This window comes from Geotrypetes seraphini, chromosome 1 (assembly GCF_902459505.1).
Source record: "Geotrypetes seraphini chromosome 1, aGeoSer1.1, whole genome shotgun sequence".
In the NCBI taxonomy this organism is placed as follows: Eukaryota; Metazoa; Chordata; class Amphibia; order Gymnophiona; family Dermophiidae; genus Geotrypetes; species Geotrypetes seraphini.
In genome coordinates, this window is record NC_047084.1 from 182,448,870 (window position 1) to 182,470,624 (window position 21,755).

Here is a 21,755-nt window from a genome sequence, read left to right on the forward strand (position 1 = left end):
AGTATAGAAAGTGAAGAGTGAGCCATTGCATCAGGGTGCATTAACTGAAAATAGCTGATTTACTTTTAAGTTGATGAGTTTTTTTAAACTGCCTTTTAAAAAAAATCTTGAGATCTCTTCTTACTCTGCATGCATACAAAATTCCAATGCTGACAATAGCTGGTGAACAGAACTGTACCGTACTGTACTTACAATGCCAAGACAGTCTCCCTCCCCCCCCCCATTTTTTTTCTTATTCCACACACAAAGGGCACATGCAAACTCTGTGAGCTTTGGGCCAGTTGATCTGACATAAACAAGTGAGTCTCATGGAAACAGCTGTAACCAAACTTGAAATGACTTCTCCAAATATGTGGATTTAAACTACAGCACACTTAAGATACAGCACAGTTTATTTAATAGCGTTTTTCATACAAGTATTGTATGTCCCGAGACTCATAAAGATTTCCTGTGTGGGAAATGAAGCCAAACAAAGCACTTAAATATCAGGGCAATGACATAAAGGAGGGGAGGCACAATAGGACTGATAAGGCTTGAAGGTCAGGCTATCAAGTATTTCAGTTAGAATGTTATATCAAATCAGAAGGCAAGACGAGTCTTCAGCTGAAAAGAAACTGACTGTTCCAGTGGAAGAGTCGGAAGCTGTTCAAGGTTTCCATGGCATAGAATGAAGGTTCAGGAGTATAAAGATTTAAGGGGCTCTTTTACTAAAGGGCATTAAACTTTTAATCTGGCATTAGCAGAGGTAAACAGGCTACTGTAAAATGCATTGAAATGTTTGGCAGTATTATGCCTGTTGTCATGCGCTAAGTGCACTTAACAATTTTAAAAAATATATTTTTGTAGGAGGGGCATGTCATGGATGGAAATAATAATAACTTTATTCTTTTATACCGCCATAACCAAAAGTTCTAGGCAGTTTATACTAAAAAGAGCTGGACAATCAGCAAAATACAATAATACAGTAAAAGATTCAAATATTTGTAAAATAGAATTTCAATAATAAAACTCTCATTAAGTAATAAACTTATCGAACAAAGTGGTCTTAATTAATTTCCGAAAACTGCAATAGGATAACATAGCTTTCTGAATACATTTACCTAAACAAGATTAGAAACATAGAAAGATGACGGCAGATAAGGGCTACAGCCCATCAAGTCTGCCCACACTATTGACCCACCCTTTTAAGTCTACTGACCCTCTTAAGTATAATTGTAATTATACTGCCACTCTACTGACTCTCTCTTTCAAGTCTATACCCTAGTGACCCTATCCCTTGGCATGACCCTCGTAGGGATCCCACATAGGTATCCCATTTGTTCTTGAAGTCTGGGATGCTGCGTGCCTCGATCACCTGCACTGGAAGCTTGTTCCAATGCTCGATCACTCTCTCCATGAAGAAGTACTTCCTGGCGTCTCCACGAAACTTCCCTCCCCTGAGTTTGAGCGGATGTCCTCTTGTGGTCGAGGGTCCCCTGAGAAGAAAGATATCATCTTCCACCTTGACCTGTCCCGTGATGTACTTAAATGTCTCAATCATGTCTCCCCTCTCCCTACGCTCCTCGAGAGTGTAGAGTTGCAGTTTGCTCAGTCTTTCTTCATACGGGAGACCCTTTAGCCCGGAGACCATCCTGGTGGCCATCCGCTGAACCGATTCAATTCTGAGTACATCTTTACGGTAATGTGGCCTCCAGAACTGCACACAGTATTCCAGATGAGGTCTCACCATGGCTCTGTACAATGGCATCATGACTTCAGGCTTCCTGTTGACGAAGCTTCTCTTGATACAACCTATCATCTGCCGTGCTTTAGATGAAGCCTTCTCCACTTGAGTGGCAGCCTTCATGTTGGCACTGATGATTACTCCTAAGTCTCGTTCTGCCGTAGTCATAGTTAAAGTTTCTCCATTCAGGGTGTAAGTTCTGCATGGATTTCTGTTACCGAGATGCATGACCTTACATTTCTTGGCGTTGAAGCCCAGCTGCCATATCGAGGACCAACTTTCTAAAGTACGCAGGTCCTGCTCCATAGTATTCTGTAGATTGTAGCCGTTTACTATATTGCATAGTTTGGCGTCATCAGCGAATAAGGTTACCTTACCTTGAAGCCCTTGAGTCAGATCCCCAATGAATATGTTGAAGAGGAGTGGGCCCAGGACTGAACCCTGCGGCACTCCGCTTGTCACCTCCGACATTTTAGAGAGGGTACCGTTAACCACCACCTTCTGAAGTCTGCCACTAAGCCAATCTTTAACCCATGCAGTTAGAGACTCTCCTAGTTAAAACTAATTCCAGCACCAATAGTCTGAATGATAAAGGATCAAAATATTTTTTATGGTTCTTAATTTCCACAATGTAAAAAAGCATTTTTGTACCACTAAGTTCATGTGTTCTGCTAGTGTTAAATGTCGGTCTAGTTAGCATTCCTGCATTATCCTGCTAGCGTGCTAACTAGATAACTCAGATTTAATGCAGGAGGATTTAGCACCTCCTATTTAGTACATCAGTCCCTCAACATGAAGCCTTAGTAGTGATTGAAGAGAGTTTAGATCAGAGAATTCAACACCATGTGGTTCCTACCTCTTATTCTTCTTCTCTACCCACTATTTTAAGTTCTTGTAAACCGTGTCGAGCTCCATTCTCATGGAGATGATGCGGTATATAAACTTAAGGTTTAGATTAGATTAGATTAGATTATTTGGTGACGCTAAGTGAGCTAGAAATGAAGCATATCTATTTTATGTTTGGGTATAGCTTTTGAGCAAAAACAAGGAAAGCAACTGTGGAAGTGATGATCTTGATAAGAGTCTTTATTAGCCAATTGTAGTATACATGATGCAATACATAGGCAACACAGTAAAAGAATTGTGGTATGGACCCAACACAGTGTGTGTTTCAGTCACAAGACTTTCTTCCGGGTCCATTGTTGCTGTAAACCACAGAGAATGGATTGCTAATAAGCAAAACAATATACCATGTGCTGGGGCGGTTGCCAAACTAGCGATAACGACGGGTAGCTTTTTTCAACAATGTTCTGGGGTAGTAATGGGGGCATCCTTTGCTCTCTCAATGGCTAACCTATATGTATTACTCAACAGAGGATTCCAACAGAGAATATCTCAGAACAAAATACAGTAAAACCTTGATTTCCGAGCATAATTCGTTCCAGAAGCATGCTTGTAATCCAAAACACTTGTATATCAAAGCAAATTTCCCCATAAAAAATAATGGAAACTCAAGATGATTCATTCCACAACCCAAAAACTTTAATACAAAATACTATACATACTTGTATTGCAAGACCTCACTCATTTAGAACAGTCACTACACTCCTGCAGCGTCAGAGAGAGAAGAACATCGGCTCAGTTGTGATGATGTGATGCGTGTATACAGTATGTACTTGTATTGCAAGACTTTGCTTGTTTAGAACAGTCACTACACTCTTGCAGTGTCAGAGAGAGAAGAATCATCGGCTCAGTTGTGATATACAGTATGTACTCAGTTGTGTATACAGTATGTACTTGTATTGTAAGACATTGCTTGTATATCAAGTTAAAATTTAATAAAATGTTTTGCTTGTCTTGCAAACCAAGTTACTTACAATCCAAGCTTTTACTGTATAACAAATACTGTTGGAAAAACTTTTGAGATTGCCAGAACGTTACATTGTAACATTGATCGTTTGATGGAGAAAAAAAGCCTCAGAGACAATAGCAGCAGTAAAGAAGCACAAAGGCTAATCAATCTGATACTGCTTACTTCAAATCATAGGCATAAAAAAAACTCCACCGATACAAATATAGTCCATTTTGCAATGAACAAAAGCAACTCACACAACCTGTAGATATAACACAGTGAGGAACTTACCTGAGCCGCTCTACAGGAAATCTTCACTACAGCATTCCAATACCATGTTCTTGTTATGATTAGAAAAACTTCATAAGAGTAGAGCTGCATTTAACTGAAAAACCCAACAAGAATTACTATTTTGCCAGTCTCCCCAGCTACTTCATGGGAATAGTCGCATCACATCTCCCATGTCTAATGCTATTCATCATGGCGCCATTCTTTATAAGAACTCAGCGGGATAGAACACTTCCAATCATTGTGTATAAAGAACTTCCAGGATGTGTAACAATCAATTCCAATTGCACTATAAAAATGCATTCCACTCGATCTTGGCATTAAATTCTTTAGGCTTAAGTTTCTTTAGCCATTAATAAAATCATGAAAAAACATTGAAGAATGCTGCAGACGGATGTCTATTTCAAAAATTCAAATTTTATGATGTCATACAGTAGGGGGCAAAATTTGAAGGATTTATTTTGCACCTCAGATGTTTGGACTGTGCAGCAGAAAACCTTAGGTGGACATTGGCAATGTGGTTCATGTGTGCATTGTCAAGTAATGTTAGAAGGGAAAGAATCTGTCCTTCTGAATGGTAAAACTGTTAAATTATTTAATTGCAGATCAACAAACACAAGTGTGGAAGGACAATATAATATTGAATACAACTCCCTTCAACTCAAAAACATACTCCAATGGAGAAAAGGATAGAGTGGAAATAAATACCAAATTCCCTGTCAGTGCAAGGGCTTCACAAACATCTTAGCCAGACCAATGTGAAGGAATATAAAGGAAAAAGCCTCAGACCCCCCCCCCCCAAACACACACACACACACAAACACCTCAAGTGGAACAAATGTGGGAAATTCTCCGGGAGTAAATCTCATCATAGGCATAAAAATACTGTCACATTTGGGAGATGTTATAAGCCTTAAGCAATGCAGGGAAAACACAGATTAAATACTTAAAGCACTCTCAGCTGCTTGTTGTTTTCATTCAAATAATCATGAAGAAAAAAGAACATATATATACTTATCCAACACAATGGTAGGTACGTGGAGCAAGTGTCACATCGGCGCGGTGCCCAGCTTGGCCACATTGAAGCAGAGGAGTTTTGAGTGGTTGGGAGCCAGTACATCCTGAAGCAGCCGTTTCCGGCGAAACGCTGGGCACTGCGTTGGTGTGACACTTGCTCTACGTACCCACCATTGTGTGGAATAAGTATATACATGTTCTTTATTCTTCATGATTATTGGAATGAAGACAACAAGCAGCTGAGAGTGCTTCAAGTATTTAATCTGTGTTTTCCCTGCATTGCTTAAGGCAGGGGTGCCCACACATTTTGGGCTTTGTGAACTACTTTTAAAATGACCAAGTCAAAATGATCTACCAACAATAAAATTTTAAAAAACACAAAACACACTATGCAGAGAAAATGTTAATTATCATTTATATTCCGCAGGTTTTCAAAGAGGTCAAGGCAGATGACTTTATGCAATGTCACTTCAGTAACAACTATACAAAAATAGACAAATATACCCCCCTCCCTTTTTACTAAACCGCAATAGTGGTTTTTAGCGCTGGGAGCTGCGCTGAATGTCCTGCGCTGCTCTTGATGCTCATAGGCTCCCTGCTTTAAAAATCGCTATTGCGGTTTAGTAAAAGGGGGCCAAAGTATAAAATATAGACAGCAGATATAAATTCTCAAAATGGACACATTTTGATCACTAAATTGAAAATAAAATCATTTTTCCTACCTTTGTTGTCTGGTGATTTCATGAGATAGAAACATAGAAAATGACGGCCATAGCTCATCGAGTCTGCCCACTCCATTAACCCTCCCCTAACTACCCTCCTAAGGGTCATGCTCTGATGGCATCACCTCTACATTACCCTTGTAGAGATCCGACATGGGCATCCCACTTTTTCTTAAAATCTTGCACACTGCTGGCCACGATCACCTGCACTGGGAGCCCGTTCCAGTGGTCAACCACTCTTTCTGTGAAGAAGTACTTCCTGGTGTCACCATGGAATTTCCCGCCCCTGATTTTCAGCGGATGCCATCTTGTGGCCGAGGGGCCTTTGAGAAAGAAAATATCATCATCTACCTCGATACGGCCAGTGATATATTTAAATGTCTCAATCATGTCTCCCCTCTCCCTACGTTCTTCGAGAGAGTATAGCCGCAATTTGTCCAGCCTATCCTCGTACGGGAGATCCTTGAGCCCCGAGATCATCCTGGTAGCCATTCTCTGAACCGACTCAACTCTCATCACATCTTTACGGTAGTGTGGCCTCCAGAATTGCACATAGTACTCCAGATGAGGCCTCACCATGGTCCTGTACAAAGGCATTACAGGACCATGGTGAGGCCTCATCTGGAGTACTGTGTGCAATTCTGGAGGCCACACTACCTCTGGTTGCACTTTATTCTTCTGACTGTGCATCCAGTATTTCTTCCCTTCTTTCAGCCTGCTGTAAGCTTCCAGACCTCATTTCCTCTGCAAACTTTTTCTTCCTCTCTCCCTGCCCCATCCCCTTTTTTCTTTCTTTCTATCTGTCTCCATGCCCCCCTTTCTTTGTCTGTCTTTCTCTCTCCATGCCTCCTTTCTTTCTGTCTTCCTGTCCCCCCTTTCTTTTTCCCTTCTTTCTTTCTGTCTCCCTGCTCCTCCTTCTTTCTGTCAGGCAGTGATTGGCTGGCCCAGAACTTCATCTCGGACGTCAGAATTGACGTTGGGTGGGGGAAGTTGGTCAGCTTGGCGCTTCTGAGTTGGGAAGCAAGTAGAACGCGAAGGCAACGCGATGAACTCGCGTTGCCTTCGCGATCGACCTTTTGGGCACCCCTGGCTTAAGGCTTGTAACACCTCCCAATGTGAGAGGTTTTTTATGCATATGATGAGATTTACCACTGGAGAATTTTCCCACATTTGTTCCACTTGAGGTGTTTGTGTGTGTGTATGTGTGTGTTTGTTGGGGGGGTGGTGCTCTGAGACTTTTTCCTTTATATTCCTTCACATTGGTCTGGCTAAGATGTTTGTGAAGCCCTTGCACTGACAGGGAATTTGGTATTTATTTCCACTCTATCCTCTTCTCCTTTGTGTTTTTGAGTAGAAGGGACTTGTATTCAAAATTATTTAATTATACCACATGCAAGTCATGCTTTGTGGTTTATGAATTAATTGCCCTTTGTCAAAATTTATACATTGGACAGTCCACAAGAGCATTGAAGATTTGGTTGTCTGAACACAAATATAATATTGACAATAGAAGAGGTAACAAAGTAAATGATGGCAGATAAAGTAGAACCTTTGTGTTAATAGCCAGCATTAGTTCTTGGAGTTTAAATGCACAGTGTTGCGATCTTTAACAAGATAGATTGACGGAATGATTAAAAAAAACTAAATTATGGCAAATTGAACAATGTTTAATATTTTTTGCATGATACAGTATGGCCTAAAGGACGTAATGCTAAGATCGAGTGGAGTGTTATTAGTACAATTGTCATTTACTACAAGCTAATAAAATGGTAAATGTGTGTGTTTCACACTCTTGATTGCATATAGATTATATAATGTTTTAGTACTGAGGGAAAATGCATATATTAGGTGGAAATCTAGAAATTCCTGCAACCTCCCCATCTTCACACCACTATTAGGGCTTCAAAGTTAAAGTTTCAAGTTTATTTAAAATTTCTTACACCACCTAATCAAACCTTCTAGGCGGTGTAGAAGTATAGTTTTACAAGTTGTCCAGTAAAGCTATAGAACGGAATGGGCCTTTGAAATAGAAGTATGGGCATAAAAGTCTATAATGGACCGATAACAAAACAGTCTACCAAAGGCATGATAAATAAGACTTGTCTTTGTAGTTTTGAGATCCGTTCTAAGTGGATTTAGGAGTTTAGATGTATAATATTACCTACTTGTGCTTATCAGTTTAACGGTAAATTATCTATTGTTCAAGATTTGAAAAGTGAAAAATTTACCCCCTCTTTTACTAACGCGTAACGCAGGTTTTAACACTGGCAGCGGCAGTAACTGCTCCGATGTTCATAAGAATTCTATGAGCGTCAGAGCAGTTATCGCTGCTGCTGGCGCTAAAACCCATGCTACGCGTTAGTAAAGGAGGGGGTTAATGTCTGTTCTGATCTGGGGTTATCCCATGTGCATTAAATTATCTTCTATAATTTACATAAAAGAATATGTAAGAATGATTAAATGAAAAATTAGAAATTTAGTGTGCAGAATTTTGCCAAAATTTGTTGTAGTGTACAGAATTCACCCAGGAGTAATTTGAGGGTATTCACTAATCGAATTCATATTGAAAGGTGAGTTTATACCAGATGAATTGTCCAGAGCACTTTTTCGCAAACAGGGTGCCATGGCATACTAGTGTACCACACTGAAAGGCATGTCGTGTAGGCAAGTCAGCCAGCGCCTCTCATGATCGCCGCACCTCCCCACCGGCGTAGTCGTTTTAGGGTTAACAAAAGCTCAGGGCCCGTCTAGAGGGCCTCCGTGCATGCGCAGACGTCGATGTGATGACATCACACATGCGCATGATATTTCGACATCTGCGCAAGTGCTGAGAGCCTCTAGCCCAGTGGTCTCAAACTCATGGGCCGCATGAGGCCTGCCAGGTACTATTTTGAGGCCCTCTGTATTATAAAGAACTAGTTGTTTAGCCCGTTACATTAACGGGTGCTAGCAGCCCTTCTCCCTTACTTTTACCTCCTCCCTATCCAGCAGCACCCCCACCCATTCCCTGCTCCCCCTATATAGCAGTAGCCCTTTTCCTTTTATCTCCCCCTGTTCAGCATCACCCCATTTCCAGCTCCCCATATCCAGCAGTAGCTATTCTCCTTTGCAGGAGCCCTTCTCCCTTCTTTTTATCCCCCCCCCTCCCGGTCTAGCAGTACCTCTTCCCTGCTTCCCCTATCCAGCAGTAGGCCTCCCTTCCTGTTACCTCCCCCCCTGTCCAGAATCACCTCTTCCCCGCTCCTCCTGTACTGCAGCACCCCCTTACCTGCTCCCCCTGTCCAGTCCGGTGATCTCCAGCCAACAGGATGGCTCCTGCAGGGAGTCTAGTTCCTGTCCGGTCCGCGCCAGGCGTGCGAGCCTGCTCCGCCCCCTCCCGACCTGCTGGGAGTATTTGAATTAGACCCGACGGTTCCTGTTGAGGGAAGCACTCCTCACCGGACTCAGCGGTGAACTCCAGCCATCGGGCCGACATCCGCCTTGGTTTTTTGTTTTTTTTTAGTTGAAAGATGCGGCGGTGGTTCCTCTCATGATCCCCGCCTGCGTCGGAAGTCCAACGCAGGCGGGGATCGTGAGATTAGCCACCGCCGCGTCTTTCAAAGAATCGTAAGCCGCGCATGCACACTTCCTATGTGTCAAATGCAGGGCTCACGTGACAGTGGATCGCAGGCGCTCCTCTTGCTCTCTGGCTGGTGTTAACGTCTGGGGCATTTTTTATTGTTATGTGTAATCAAGGCAGAGATGAGAAGTGGCTCGAGCCGACGCGCTTCTGCTGGGGACTCGTACAGTCCAGTCCTTCTGGAGAGTGTAGGGCAGTGGGGCCGTAGTAAGAGCGGGGCATGCTGCAGTCTTGGCGGCCACGGACATACGGATCATGGAAGCACGCCGATAAGACTGCGCATGCGCCGCCTACGGTTTTATTATATAGATGATTCTTTATGGAAAACTTGTGCCTTAGGTGTCTGGCGGTTGCATCCGGTCACTGTAACCTCATGTAAGTGCTTTTCTGCGTCTGTACGTAATTGTGAGGTGAAGTCCAATCATGTGCAGATGCAGGAAAGCACTTGCATGAAATTACAGCAGTGAGGCGGGTAATGTTCCAGAATGTAAGGTAAGCATTGGAGGCAGTGCAGCTTGTGCGTGTGTCTGGTGCTGGAGGAAGTGAGAGCTGAAGGCGTTTGTGGACGTGACTACCGGACACTTAAGGCACAAGTTTTCCATAAAGAATCATTCTTTATAATACCGAGGGCTTCAAAATTGTTGGTCCAAAATCTTGTCTCTTGCAGTTGATACTTTGATAGTTTTTCACTTTCTGCATGTTGCACTTCTTTCAGCTGTGTATAGCTGAAATTATCAGAAGCAATTAAAGAAAGATTTATAAACTATAGTACAACTATATGACAACTTTGCATGAGGTAAAACTCGTTATAGTTACTATAACGAGTTTTACCTCATGCAAAGTTGTCATTTCTTTAATACTGTAAGACATTAACTTTTTTTTTCTGCAGCCCTCCAAGTACCTACAAATCTAAAATGTGGCCCTGCAAAGGGTTTGAGTTTGAGACCGCTGCTCTAGCCACAGCTTCGAGTTTAGTGTGCCACGATAGAGAATGACACGGTGGCAGTTACCCACACCAACTGCGGGTAACCTGTCTAAACAGTGGGGGGAGGGGGAGGGGGAATGGTCACCGCAGGTATGGGGAGAAGGCCATTCACCGCTTTGTGGAGCGGTGAATTGCCTTGTCTCCTCAGTTAAGGGAGGGAACGCGCGCGGTCAATGATCACGTGCAGCCCCCTCCCTAAAGATTGCTGCCGTCGTCTGTCTGGGCATCTCCCTTCCCCCCTTCCCCTTATCTTCAGGCAATTTTGAAATTTTTTTCTACATGCAGCCAGAACCGCGTGTGGCACCCGGAAAGTCCTCCTCTGATGCAACTTCCGGTTTTATCAGAGGAGGACTTTCCGGTAGCCACATGTGGCTCTGGCTGCTTTAAAAAAAAATAAATTATAATTCTAAATCGCCTGAAAGTAAGGGGAAGGATTTATTTCTTGGAAAGAGTTTGCTGATGCACAACCTATTTTAGTAGTTATTTTGAGGATTTCAGCTTCTCCCCGGATTCTTTGAGTTTTCTTTGGGTTGTTCCTCTTGCTCCACCTTGTAATGTTTCTTAAGCTGCAGGGGTGTGGGGGGTGGAGGATGTTTGGAGAGAAGAGATAGGGGGGTGGAAGGTGAAAAGGGGGGGTTGGGGTTGGGTTTTTTTTTACCATTACTAAAGAATTATGGTACATCAATTGTATTGTCTCCTGACCCTCTTATATCTTATCCGTGATATTGTGTTTGGGGTGTTTTTTTGGTGTTTGGCTTTTAAATTGTAATTTGCGGGTTTTTTTCAATAAAATAGGTATTTTTTAAAAATGAAGGGAGGGAGAAGCTCGGACCGCATGAAGGGTTCTGAAGGTGGGTAGAGAGAGGGAGGGGTGGAGAGGAACAGACGCTGAAGGGAAATGGGGAAGAGACAGTGGGGAGAAGACAGTAATGGGGAAGAGAGAGTGGGGAGAAAATGCTGAAGAGAAAAAGTAGAAAAAAAATGACAATTGTACAGAATATTGTTTCTTTTTATACTTTAATAAAATAAGTTCAGTATAAAACTACTGTATTTTTCACTCCATAAGACACACTTTTTTTCCACCCAAAAGTGGGAGGAAATCTCAGTGCGTCTTATAAAGCGAAGGTACAAATTTTGTTACCCTCCCCCCTCCTACCATTTTAAAACCCGCCCGCCGCACCTCCTTTCTAAACCCACCCGCCTGCTGCTGCCACACCACCTTTTTTTTTAACCCCCCCAGTCCTTCCGTCCATCTGTCAGCGCCGTTCCCCCTTCTTTTTTACCTGGTGGTCCAGTGCCCTCGTCTTACATCCCAGCCAGCAGCGAAAGAAATCGGAAGCGCGGACGTCAGGAGCAAGCTTTATGCTCTCCCGCTCGGCCCCACACTGCTTTCCGAATGGCTACCGTAGGTTCTCGTGGGGCTCATGAGAACTTACGGCAGCCATTTGGAAAGCAGCGCGGGCCAAGCAGGAGAGCGTAAAGCTTGCTCCTGACATCCGCGCTGCTGATTTCTGGCTGAGAAATGAGGAGCCCGGAATAGTGAAGACTGCCGCGGCAGGCAGGGAGGGAGAGAAGCCAACTGGAGCTGATGGAAGAATTTAAAAAGGTACGATACAGGGGGGAGGTGCTTTCATGAGGCTGGCAGGCTGGCTTGGGACTGCCTACCATTAGACGTGCCCACCACTTGATGTGCCCTGTATCGTGTCCTGGCCTACAGACCACCAGAGGGGGGGCAGGGTACACCATTTGGTTCAGAATTTTTTTTCTTAGTTTTTCTTCCTCTAGAGGTGGGTGCGTCTTATGGTCAGGTGGTTCTTATGGAGCAAAAAATACGGTATTAGTGGCTTGGGATCGTGGATGGGATCAGATGGTTTGTGGGGACAGGACGGTGACGGAGACCGAGCTCACTGAGACAGGGCGGAGACGGGGATAAATTTTTTTTCCCGTGTCATTCTCTTTGCCTTGGCTTGGAAAAGTTTGCGAGATGCTGGTCTCAGTGAGAACTTTGTTGCATATGGGGAATGCTTAAAAAGGGATATAGGAAGAAAATGTTTTGTATTTGGCAGACATGTCCTGATTTTGCAGATTTAAGGCTAGATGCACTGAAGTCAGTGATCATTGCTAAATCTGTTGTCACAGCTTTAGTGACAGTCGCTTTTACCTACGCAGTGCATAAAATGGCTCACCACGTGTTTTTCCACTCAATCGCCAATTTTTCAAATCCAGCCATGCAAATTGGCTAAAACCCCATGCAAAGTAGTCAAGTGATTGATGCACTAACATCGTTTGGCTATGCAAAAAAAATAATAAACCCAGGGGTTTTAGTTATTGGAAAAAAACGACTGGTACCTGTCAGTAACTTTTTCGACAGGTCAGCCTGTTCCATTTAAAAAAGAAAAAGAAATCCCCCATTGCTAATTTTGCTCCCCTCCCCCGACGAACATGGCACCGGGAATCCCCCCCCACGAGAAAAAATTGGCAGGAGGGATGCCCACACCCTCCTTCCACCAGATGCTCCCTCGAATCCCTCTGTATCTTTTCTAGACGTTGGGAGCTGGAGGGAAGCATGTCCCTCCAGCTCCAAGCCCCACCTGTGGAAAATGACAGGCCTTCCCCTCCCCGGTGCACCATGTGATGCACAGGAAGGAGCCTAGGCGTCTGAGCCAATCAAGGCCTTAGGCTCCTCCCTCTGTATCCCATGTGATGCACAGGGGGGGACCTAAGGTCTGACGTCTGAGCAAATCAGGAGCTTAGGCTCCTCCCCATGCATCACATGAGATACAGAGGGAGGAGCCCAAGACCTTGATTGGCTCATACGCATAAGGCCCCCAAGTGTCTGAGCCAATCATGGCCTTAGGCTCCTCCCCGTGCATTACATGATGCACTGGGGAGGGGAAGGCCTATCATTTGACGGACACGGTCTGATGAGGACCAGCCAGCATAGTTTCAGGAAAGGCAGATCTTGTTTGACGAACTTGCTGCACTTATTCAAGGGAGTAAACAGGCAGATATACAATGTTGACCGGGCCGCTCTTGTCTATCTGGATTTTCAGAAGGTGTTCGACAAGGTTCCACATGAACGACTACTTTGGAAAATTGCAAGCCATGGAATCGAGGGTGAAATACTCACGTGGATTAAAAACTCGCTGAAGCATAGGAAACAGAGAGTGGGGATAAACGGACAATACTCGGACTGGAAGAGCATTACCAGTGGGGTGCCGCAGGATTCGGTGCTTGGACCCATGCTTTTCAACATCTTTACAAATGATCTGACATTGGTACGACGAGTGAGGTGATTAAATTTGCAGACGATACAAAGTTATTCAGAGTAGTAAAGACACAGGGGGATTGCGAAGATCTGCAATGTGACGTAATCAAGCTCGAGAAATGGGCATTGACATGGCAAATGAGGTTCAACGTGGATAAGTGTAAAGTGATGCATGTCGCTAACAAAAATCTCATGCACGAATACAGGATGTCTGAGGCGGTACTTGGAGAGACCTCCCAGGAAAGAGACTTGAGAGTTCGATGAAGCCATCTGCGCAATGTGCGGCAGCGGCGAAAATGGCAAACAGAATGCTAGGAATGATAAAGAAGGAGATCACGAACGGATCGTAGAAGGTTATCATGCCGCTGTACCGGGTCATGGTGTGCCCTCACCTGGAGTACTGCATCCATTACTGCACCATACATGAAGAAGGACACGGTACTACTCGAAAGGGTCCAGAGAAGAGTGACTAAAATGTTTAAGGGGCTGGAGGAGTTGCCGTACAGTGAGAGATTGGAGAAACTGGGCCTCTGCTCCCTTGAAAAGAGGAAACTGAGAGGGGACATGATCAAAACATTCAAGATACTGAAGGGAATAGACTTAGTAGATAAAGACAGATTGTTCACCCTCTCCAAGGTAGGGAGAACGAGAGGGTACTCTCTAAAGTTGAAAGGGGATAGATTCCGTACAAATGTAAGGAAGTTCTTCTTCACCCAGAGAGTCCAAGATTACTTCAGCTCTCTTTCCTGCTGTTCTCTCCCCCTGTCACCCTATGATCCAGCCCCCCTCCCACCCGTGTCCAACATTTCCCCTTCTTTCCCTCCCTCTCATCCCCTGCTCCAACATACCGAATTTCTTGTTCTTCCTGATTGCCCTTCCATCTAGCATCTTCCCCTCCCTAGGCCTGCCGACTTCAACTCATTTACTGCTCTGTGCTCTCTCTCTCTCTCTCCTGCCACTGCCAAATCCTGTAAACAAATTTAACACATGCCGCGGGGCTCAAACAATGCGCGTGCTGCTGATGGCTTCCCTCCTCCTTCCTCCCCCTCATGATCTAACTTCCCATTTCGTTTATGGAGGAGGAGGAGGAGGGAATTCGGCAGCATCACGCGCAGTGTTAGAGCCCTGCAGTGTGTGTTACATTTGTTTACAGGTTTCGGCAGTGGCAGGAGAGAGAACAGTCGCAGGCCCTGTTTCTGTCAATGGGGGGGCCCAGTGTTGCCAATCGATGGGGGGGGCCCGGTGTTGCTGATCGAGGGGGGCCCGGTGATGCCGATCGAGGGGGGCCCGGTGTTGCCGATCGAGGGGGGGTCCAGTATTGCCGATTGAGGGGGGTCATGATGTTGCCGATCGAAGGGGGGGCTCGATCTTGCTGATCGATGCTGGGTGGGGGCCTGTCGCCGTTTAAAAAATTTTTTTTCAGTGTTCTCCTTCAGCGGGCCCCCCTGACCATTTCGGGCCCTAGGCACGTACCTACTGGGCCTATTCATTAATATGGCCCTATCCGGAGTCTGTTATAGGCAAAAACACCCTCCAGGGATTCAAGACTATGTTGGACAAGTTTCTGCTAAACTGGAACGTACACAGGTGAGGCTGGACTCATTTAGAGCACTGGTCTTTGACCTGGGGGCTGCCGCGTGAGTGGACTGCTGGGCACGATGGACCACTGGTCTGACCCAGCAGTGGCAATTCTTATGTTCTTATGTTCATTTTCTACAGGCGGGCCTTGGAGCTGGAGGAATGTGCTTCTCTTTAGCTCCCAATGTGTAGCAAAGGGTTTTTTTTATCTTTTTTTAATGGGATAGATTATACATGTGTAACACACGCACAACATCTGTGCCATGAGCAATTGATCTGTTGGGTTTACATGCAAATGATTTGCATGCAAACTTGGTAGCACATCGATTGCTGTTCCACAATTGGCCAGAGAATCAGCCAACAGTGATCAAGTCACTGTTGCCGACTGACTTTAGTGTATCTAGCCCTTAGTAGTCTAGATCACAGTTCTTTAACCGCCGGTCCGCGGACCGGTGTCGGTCCGCAGAAAATTTCTGCCGGTCCGCGCAGGGCCGGCGAGATCAAGTCGGCAGTTAAATTTCCTGCCGACTGCGGTTCCTGCTGATTAATGTTCCTCCCAGCCTCAGGCGATCAAGATAGGCTGCCAACGTCGGGGCCTTCCCTCTGTGAGTCTCACCTGTTCGGAAACAGGAAGTTGAAACAAAATAGGCGGGACTCAGAGAGTGAAGGTCCCGACGTCGGCAGCGTGTCTTGATCCTGCCGAGTTGCTGAAGAGGGCCACGGGGAAGTTGCGATTATACCGGAGAGAGCTGCAGATTCAGGTGCAGATGGAGGGAGATGGTCAGCGTGTGCAAACAAGATCCTGGGGAGCCTTCACAGTGGCTGTCTCCCCTCCCACCAGCTCTCCAATTTGCCAGGGCAGTGATTTACCGGCAACTTCCTGCAGACAAGTACCGAGAGCTGCTGGAAGGGGAGGAAGCCACTGTAGGAGGCTGGGAAGGTCTGGAAAAGGTAGAGCTGTTACTGGACTTGAAGGGAGTTAGAAGGAGAGATGCTGCTGGGAGGGGGAGGAGGGAAAGGGATGGGAAGAGAGTTACTGTTGGATAGAGGGAGGAGGGAAGGGAGAAGAAGGAGAGATGCTGCTGGGAGGGGAGGAGGGAAAGGGATGGGAAGAGAGTTAATGTTGGATAGAGGGAGGAGGGAAGGGAGAAGGAAAAGAAGGAAGGAGGGTAGGGAGAAAGAAAAAAGGAAGGAAACAGCTGGCAGGGAGATTACAGGAGGGGAAGGGGGTCAGGGTGGAATGGAGAGATCAGATGAGAGAAAGGGGAGAGAGAGGAATGAGAAAGTAGAGAGACATTGATGCTGGAAAGGGGGTCAGCAGAGAAATAAGAGAGGGATAAAGATGCTAGATCTGGTGTAAGAGAGATAAAAATGAAGAAGGCAGTGAAGCTGGAATGAATGATGTAAAAAGGAGAGAGGATGATGGACAAGGAAGAGGGGCATAGAAAGAAGTCAGATACATATGGAAGGGGGAGAGGGCAGACATTGGATGGAACGGGCAGATGCTGGAAGGAAAAGAGTGAAAAGAAGATGAAAGCAGAAACCAGAGACAACAAAAGGTAGAAAAAAATAATTTTATTTCTATTTTGTCATTAGAATATATCCTGCTAGAGACATAACTGGGGACTGCAGTATTCTGTTAGCATGATATTTCTATGTAGTATTCTATAATAACTTGGCTTGTTCAGTTTTCTTGGTAGTAGAGGGGATATATGTGAAGGGGAGGGGAGACAGGGGTTTTGTTGGTCTATGCTCTGTATATTTGTATTTATAAAATCACAATTGTTCAGAATATTGTTTCTTTTTATACTTTAATAAAATACGTTCAATATAAAATCATAATTGCGGCTTGTGCAGATGGGATCAGATGGTTTGCGGGGACCGAGCTCGCGGAGATGGGGTGTAAACGGGGTTTTTAAATTTTAGTCCTAGTAGTTTGCCAGTCCACAAAATAATTCTTTTATTTCTGCCGGTCCACGGGTGTAAAAAGGTTGAAGAACACTGGTCTAGATGTTGAGGTACATCCACCCTTTTCACTTTCATGTACATTACGTAGACTTCTGATTGATAGATATGGTAGCCAAGCATCTCTAGAAAGTGTTAGCCACCTAAGAAATCATATGAGCTGGAACAAAAAGGCTTTGCTTTGAATGTAATGTTTTCTTTTTTTGCAATTACAGCAGGCTGTAAATTAGCTACTTTTAAATGATTTCAGTAAAATGGCATAAAAACAATATCCTTTTGTTCCATGGATGACATAACAAGTAATACTAGTTGTTTTGAAGAACAATAAGGTAGCTGAAAGTATTTGATTTAGGTGTTGCTTATATAGGTAATGGCTTGGGGATAAGCTAATACTCATATATTGCTTTTAATGAAATAAGAATGACTCTCCAGAGCCCAACTATTGTTGAAGCACTATTGTAGCAGCACATGAAGGATGAAATTAGATTGAATTAATGGGTTGTTTGTATTAAAAATTTCAGTCATGGCTGTCTGTTATGGTCTGCTTCTAATGTGGCTTTCTTCTTGCCCTGTAGGACAACAAAGGTGCTATTAACCCAGTTCCAAAGAATGACATGTTTCAGCCTGTTATACCTTGGCCAAATGTAGAAGGGGTGGAAGTGGATCTGGAGTTTCTTAGAAGGAAAAACAAAGCCAAAAAAGTTCAAGACCATCTGGAAGTCAAAGCTAATAATCAACAGAATATCATCCAACACCAGTATCTCACATTCAAACCGCAAACACTGGTCTACCAGGACCCAGTATTAAAATCTGGATTTCTTGGCAATCTTGAGCCCAAGGAACCTGAGCCTCAGGGAATTGCGAATGGGCCTGGAGAGGGAGCCAAGGAATTTATTTTGGGACCAGAGTACAAGGAAACCATTCAAGCAAGCATCAAAGAGTTTGGGTTTAATATGGTAGCAAGTGATATGATCAGCTTAGATCGGACCATAAATGAATTGCGGAATGAAGAGTAAGTAGATACTTTCTTTTCCCTTATTTTTGTTAATTGTATGCCTGGTATGCTTAAACTAGTATAGCCCCATGGCTGACTCCATATACTCAAATGCTAACATTTCTCTCTGGATACTTAGCAGAATATATTATCCTAGGGCAAGCAGGCAGATATTCTCACATGTAGGTGACGTCATCCACGGAGCCTGGTACGGACAGTGAAAAGTGCACCAGCACTTTAAGAACTTAAAAGCTTTCAGACTGCCTGCACCATGTATGCGCAAGTGCCTTCCCGCCCGATATAGGCTTGCGGTAGGTACCTCAGTTCTTTATTTTCTGAGGAGCAAAGAAGTTGTGTTTTTCTAGTGCTGCATTGCCTTCCCTCAGCGTGACTATTTGTGAAATTTATTTTCACAACTTTTTTCTTGAAGTTTGTTTTATTTCTTTTTTTAGTTCGGGGAAAAAAAAAAGGATTTTTTTATTTTATGTTTTCCTCAGTTCTCTCTGAGGTCTGGGGCCTTTGTTTTTTGGTCGGCGGTTTTCTTTTAGTTCAAAATTGAGTTTAACTTAGCAACTCAGGTTTTCCCGTCCATGTCGAAGACATTGAGTGGGTTTAAAAAGTGCAGTCAGTGTCAATGGCATATTTCCATCACTGACCCACATACCTGAACATTGGGTGGACTCCTGCATTCGTTGTTCTACCCATCAAAAACATTTTTTGAAGGCCTATCCGGTTTCAGCAAGAAAGGATTTTCGGTACATTTGAAGAAGAGAAATCTCAGTCCTCAGTATCAACGGTGCCTGCATTGACATTGGCATCGAATATACCTGCTTTTGGTAAGCCTGCTAAGAAGCTTCTTCAGCATCAAGTCCCTCGATGACGGCATTCTTCCTCAGTACAGGGTGTGCATCCTCTTTGAGGTCTCCCACCCCGAAACACCCTGTTGCACAGTTGATACCCGCTCAGGTATCGGTACAGGATATTTAATCCAGGGTACTGCATGCAGGATATTTAATCCAGGGTACCGCATGTTGAGAAACACTGGTTTATAGTACTGTTCAGTTATACAATACAACATTATTTATTTATTTATTTATTTTTTAAATTTCTATACCATCTAAATCCTAGGCGGTTTACAATATTTCCACACACTATAATACTTGAAGGCAGTACAAAAGAGAGACAAAACATCGGAATTTAAATTCACAGTTAATCTTAGATCAGGACAAGTCAGACCCTATAATAAAGCATTAACAAACAATTGTGTGTTGAGGAGTTTTCTGAAAGTTCCTCTGTCAGTACTGGTAGAGAGTGGATCAATAGCAGATGCAACTGTTCTGTAAAAGCGGCTAAACTGTAAGTTTATTTTCTTTGTTTTAAGTTTGCGTTCAAAATGCTGATGCACAACTCATATTCCATGAGAGCTGCCACTCTTGCATTACCCTCTCTTCAAATCACTTCATTGGCTGCCCATCTGTTTCTGAATACAGTTCTAACTCCTCTTACTGACTTACAAGTGCATGTACTCTGTAGCCCCTCAATATCTCTTATCACTTATCTCCCCCTATGTTCCTCCCCCATGAACTCCGTTCATTAGGTAAGTCCTTCTTATCTCTACCCTTCACCACCACCAACTCCAGACTGTCCCTTCTTTCTTGCCAGCTGTATGCCTGGAACAAGCTGCCAATGTCAATACATAAGAACATAAGAATAGCCTTACTGGCTCAGACCAATGGTCCATCAAGCCCAGTAGCCCGTTCTCATGGTGGCCAATCCAGGTCATTAGTACCCGTCTCTAGTAGTATTCAAATCCAAGCTAAAAGCCCACTTTTTTTGAAGCTGTTTTCAAGTCTTAACTCCCACTCATTAGATATCTATACCCATCATATTTCTTCTGCTAGAATTTCCGTTTGTCTGTCCAAATTAGATTGTAAGCTCTTCTAAGCAGGAACCATCAGTTGAATGTTAAATGTACAGCGCTGTGTATGCCTTTCAGCACTATAGAAATGATAAATAGTAGTAGTAGCATTAAAGAAATGTAATGTAATGTAATTTTATTTCTTATATACCGCTAATCCGTTAGGTTCGAAGCGGTTTACAGAAAATATACATTAAGGATACAATAAAAATAAGATAAGTAAAGATAGGTACTTAGAAATACCCTTACTGTCCCGAAGGCTCACAATCTAACTAAAGTACCTGAAAAACAATTAGTAAATGGTAGAGAAGTAAAATAAAGACAGAGGTAAAAATAAGATAAGAAACATCCTAACAAGAATACATAGATCTTTTTAAGGCCGCACTTTTAAAGCAAAATATACATCTCAAACAATAATATATTGGATAAACTAAAAGTAAATTATGATGTTTTAAAGTTAAATGAGATATAGAAATGTAAAAAGAAAAAAAATGCTAGCAGCGAAGTAAACTCGTATCTTTGTCTTCAGAACAATCAAGCTGAGGAATAAGAATACTGGGCCATTTCTGAAATGCTGGCTAAGATTCATCATACCATTCAGTATCTGTCCAAGAGCTTGTTTGTTTCTGTTACCTGAAATGATGCTCCTGCCATCTTTCATAAATGTGATGGAATGACATGTCATATTTGGGATTGTGATGCGAAGCAGTTCCTTGTTACTTGCATTGTGCCACACTCTGATGTCACTCTTGGAGCAGGTAGCAAAGAGTTCAGAGGTACCAAAAGGGAAAACAATGTCATTGATGGCTTCATTGTGACAGGAGGCAATAAGTTCTTCTTTAAACTCTGAGTAGTTGAAACGGTAAATCTGTGATAGTCCTGTCCCCACGTAGAACTGATGGCCTTGTCCACGGATTGCGATGGAATTTATTGACCCCTGTAACTGAACTGTCTTGACTGCTTTAATGGCTGATCCTTTGCAGAGAGAGATCTTCCCATCACCAGAGCCAACAAGAAAATCTCCTGTCTTCAGTACTGCTAAAGCGGTGATTCCCTGGCTGAACTTCTCTTTCTCAGGCCCATAGGTATTCAACAGTTTTGTTTTCACGTTAATTGTAAGGATTTGTAAGAAAGATTTGCTTAAAGAACTGAAGGTCCAACTTAGTAATGTTTTTGAGACTAGTGTCCTAAAAAGAGTTTAACTGCTTGATTACTCCCCTTGAAGAGATCAGGACTTTTTCCATCTTTCTCCTTTTGTCAGGCTGAAAGCAAAACACTTACCACCACTACCCCCCCACCCTCCACTTTTTTAACTAAGCCACGGTAGAGGGGTACTGCGGCCCAGAGCGCTAAATGCTCCGTTGCTCATAGAATTCTATGGAGCTTTTAGTGCCCCGAACTGTGGTAGAAACTTCTGCTGCAGCTTAGTGAAAGAGTGCTTGAATTTCAGCTTTGATTTGGAAAACTGATGTAGTTTAGCTTCAGTTTTAGTGAAGCAAAATCACTGCCTTCATTGAAACAAGTAACTAAAACGAAAAAGCTATTTAGTCATGATTTGGGGGATTTTTCCCATGGCAACACTTCTCCAACCTGTTAAAAACTCTAATAAGCCTCAGCAAGAGGTTGGACCCTGAAGCATTTTCTACCCATTTGAAAGGCTTATAAAATGACAGGACTGGGCTCATAAGATTCACACAGGAACAGTTAATGTGCATAAACGGCCAGGGAGGGAAGGTGGCTGCTGGTCTCAGAGGCTAGTGATCTGTTCTGTGGGTACACTTCACAGGGGGACATTCTTTTACATATGAGACTGGGCTGCCCAGGGA

General features: G+C 43.6%; 1 protein-coding gene across 2 annotated transcripts in view; it reads left to right on the forward strand.

Moving 5' to 3' along the window:
* GALNT7 (polypeptide N-acetylgalactosaminyltransferase 7) overlaps positions 1 to 21,755 on the forward strand; it is a 244,538-nt gene that overhangs the window by 92,412 nt on the left and 130,371 nt on the right. For both annotated transcript variants that reach the window (XM_033942515.1, XM_033942506.1), the window contains exon 2: positions 17,593 to 18,029. In XM_033942515.1, coding sequence (XP_033798406.1) covers positions 17,593 to 18,029 — 437 coding nt within the window. The remainder of the gene's footprint in view (positions 1 to 17,592; positions 18,030 to 21,755) is intronic.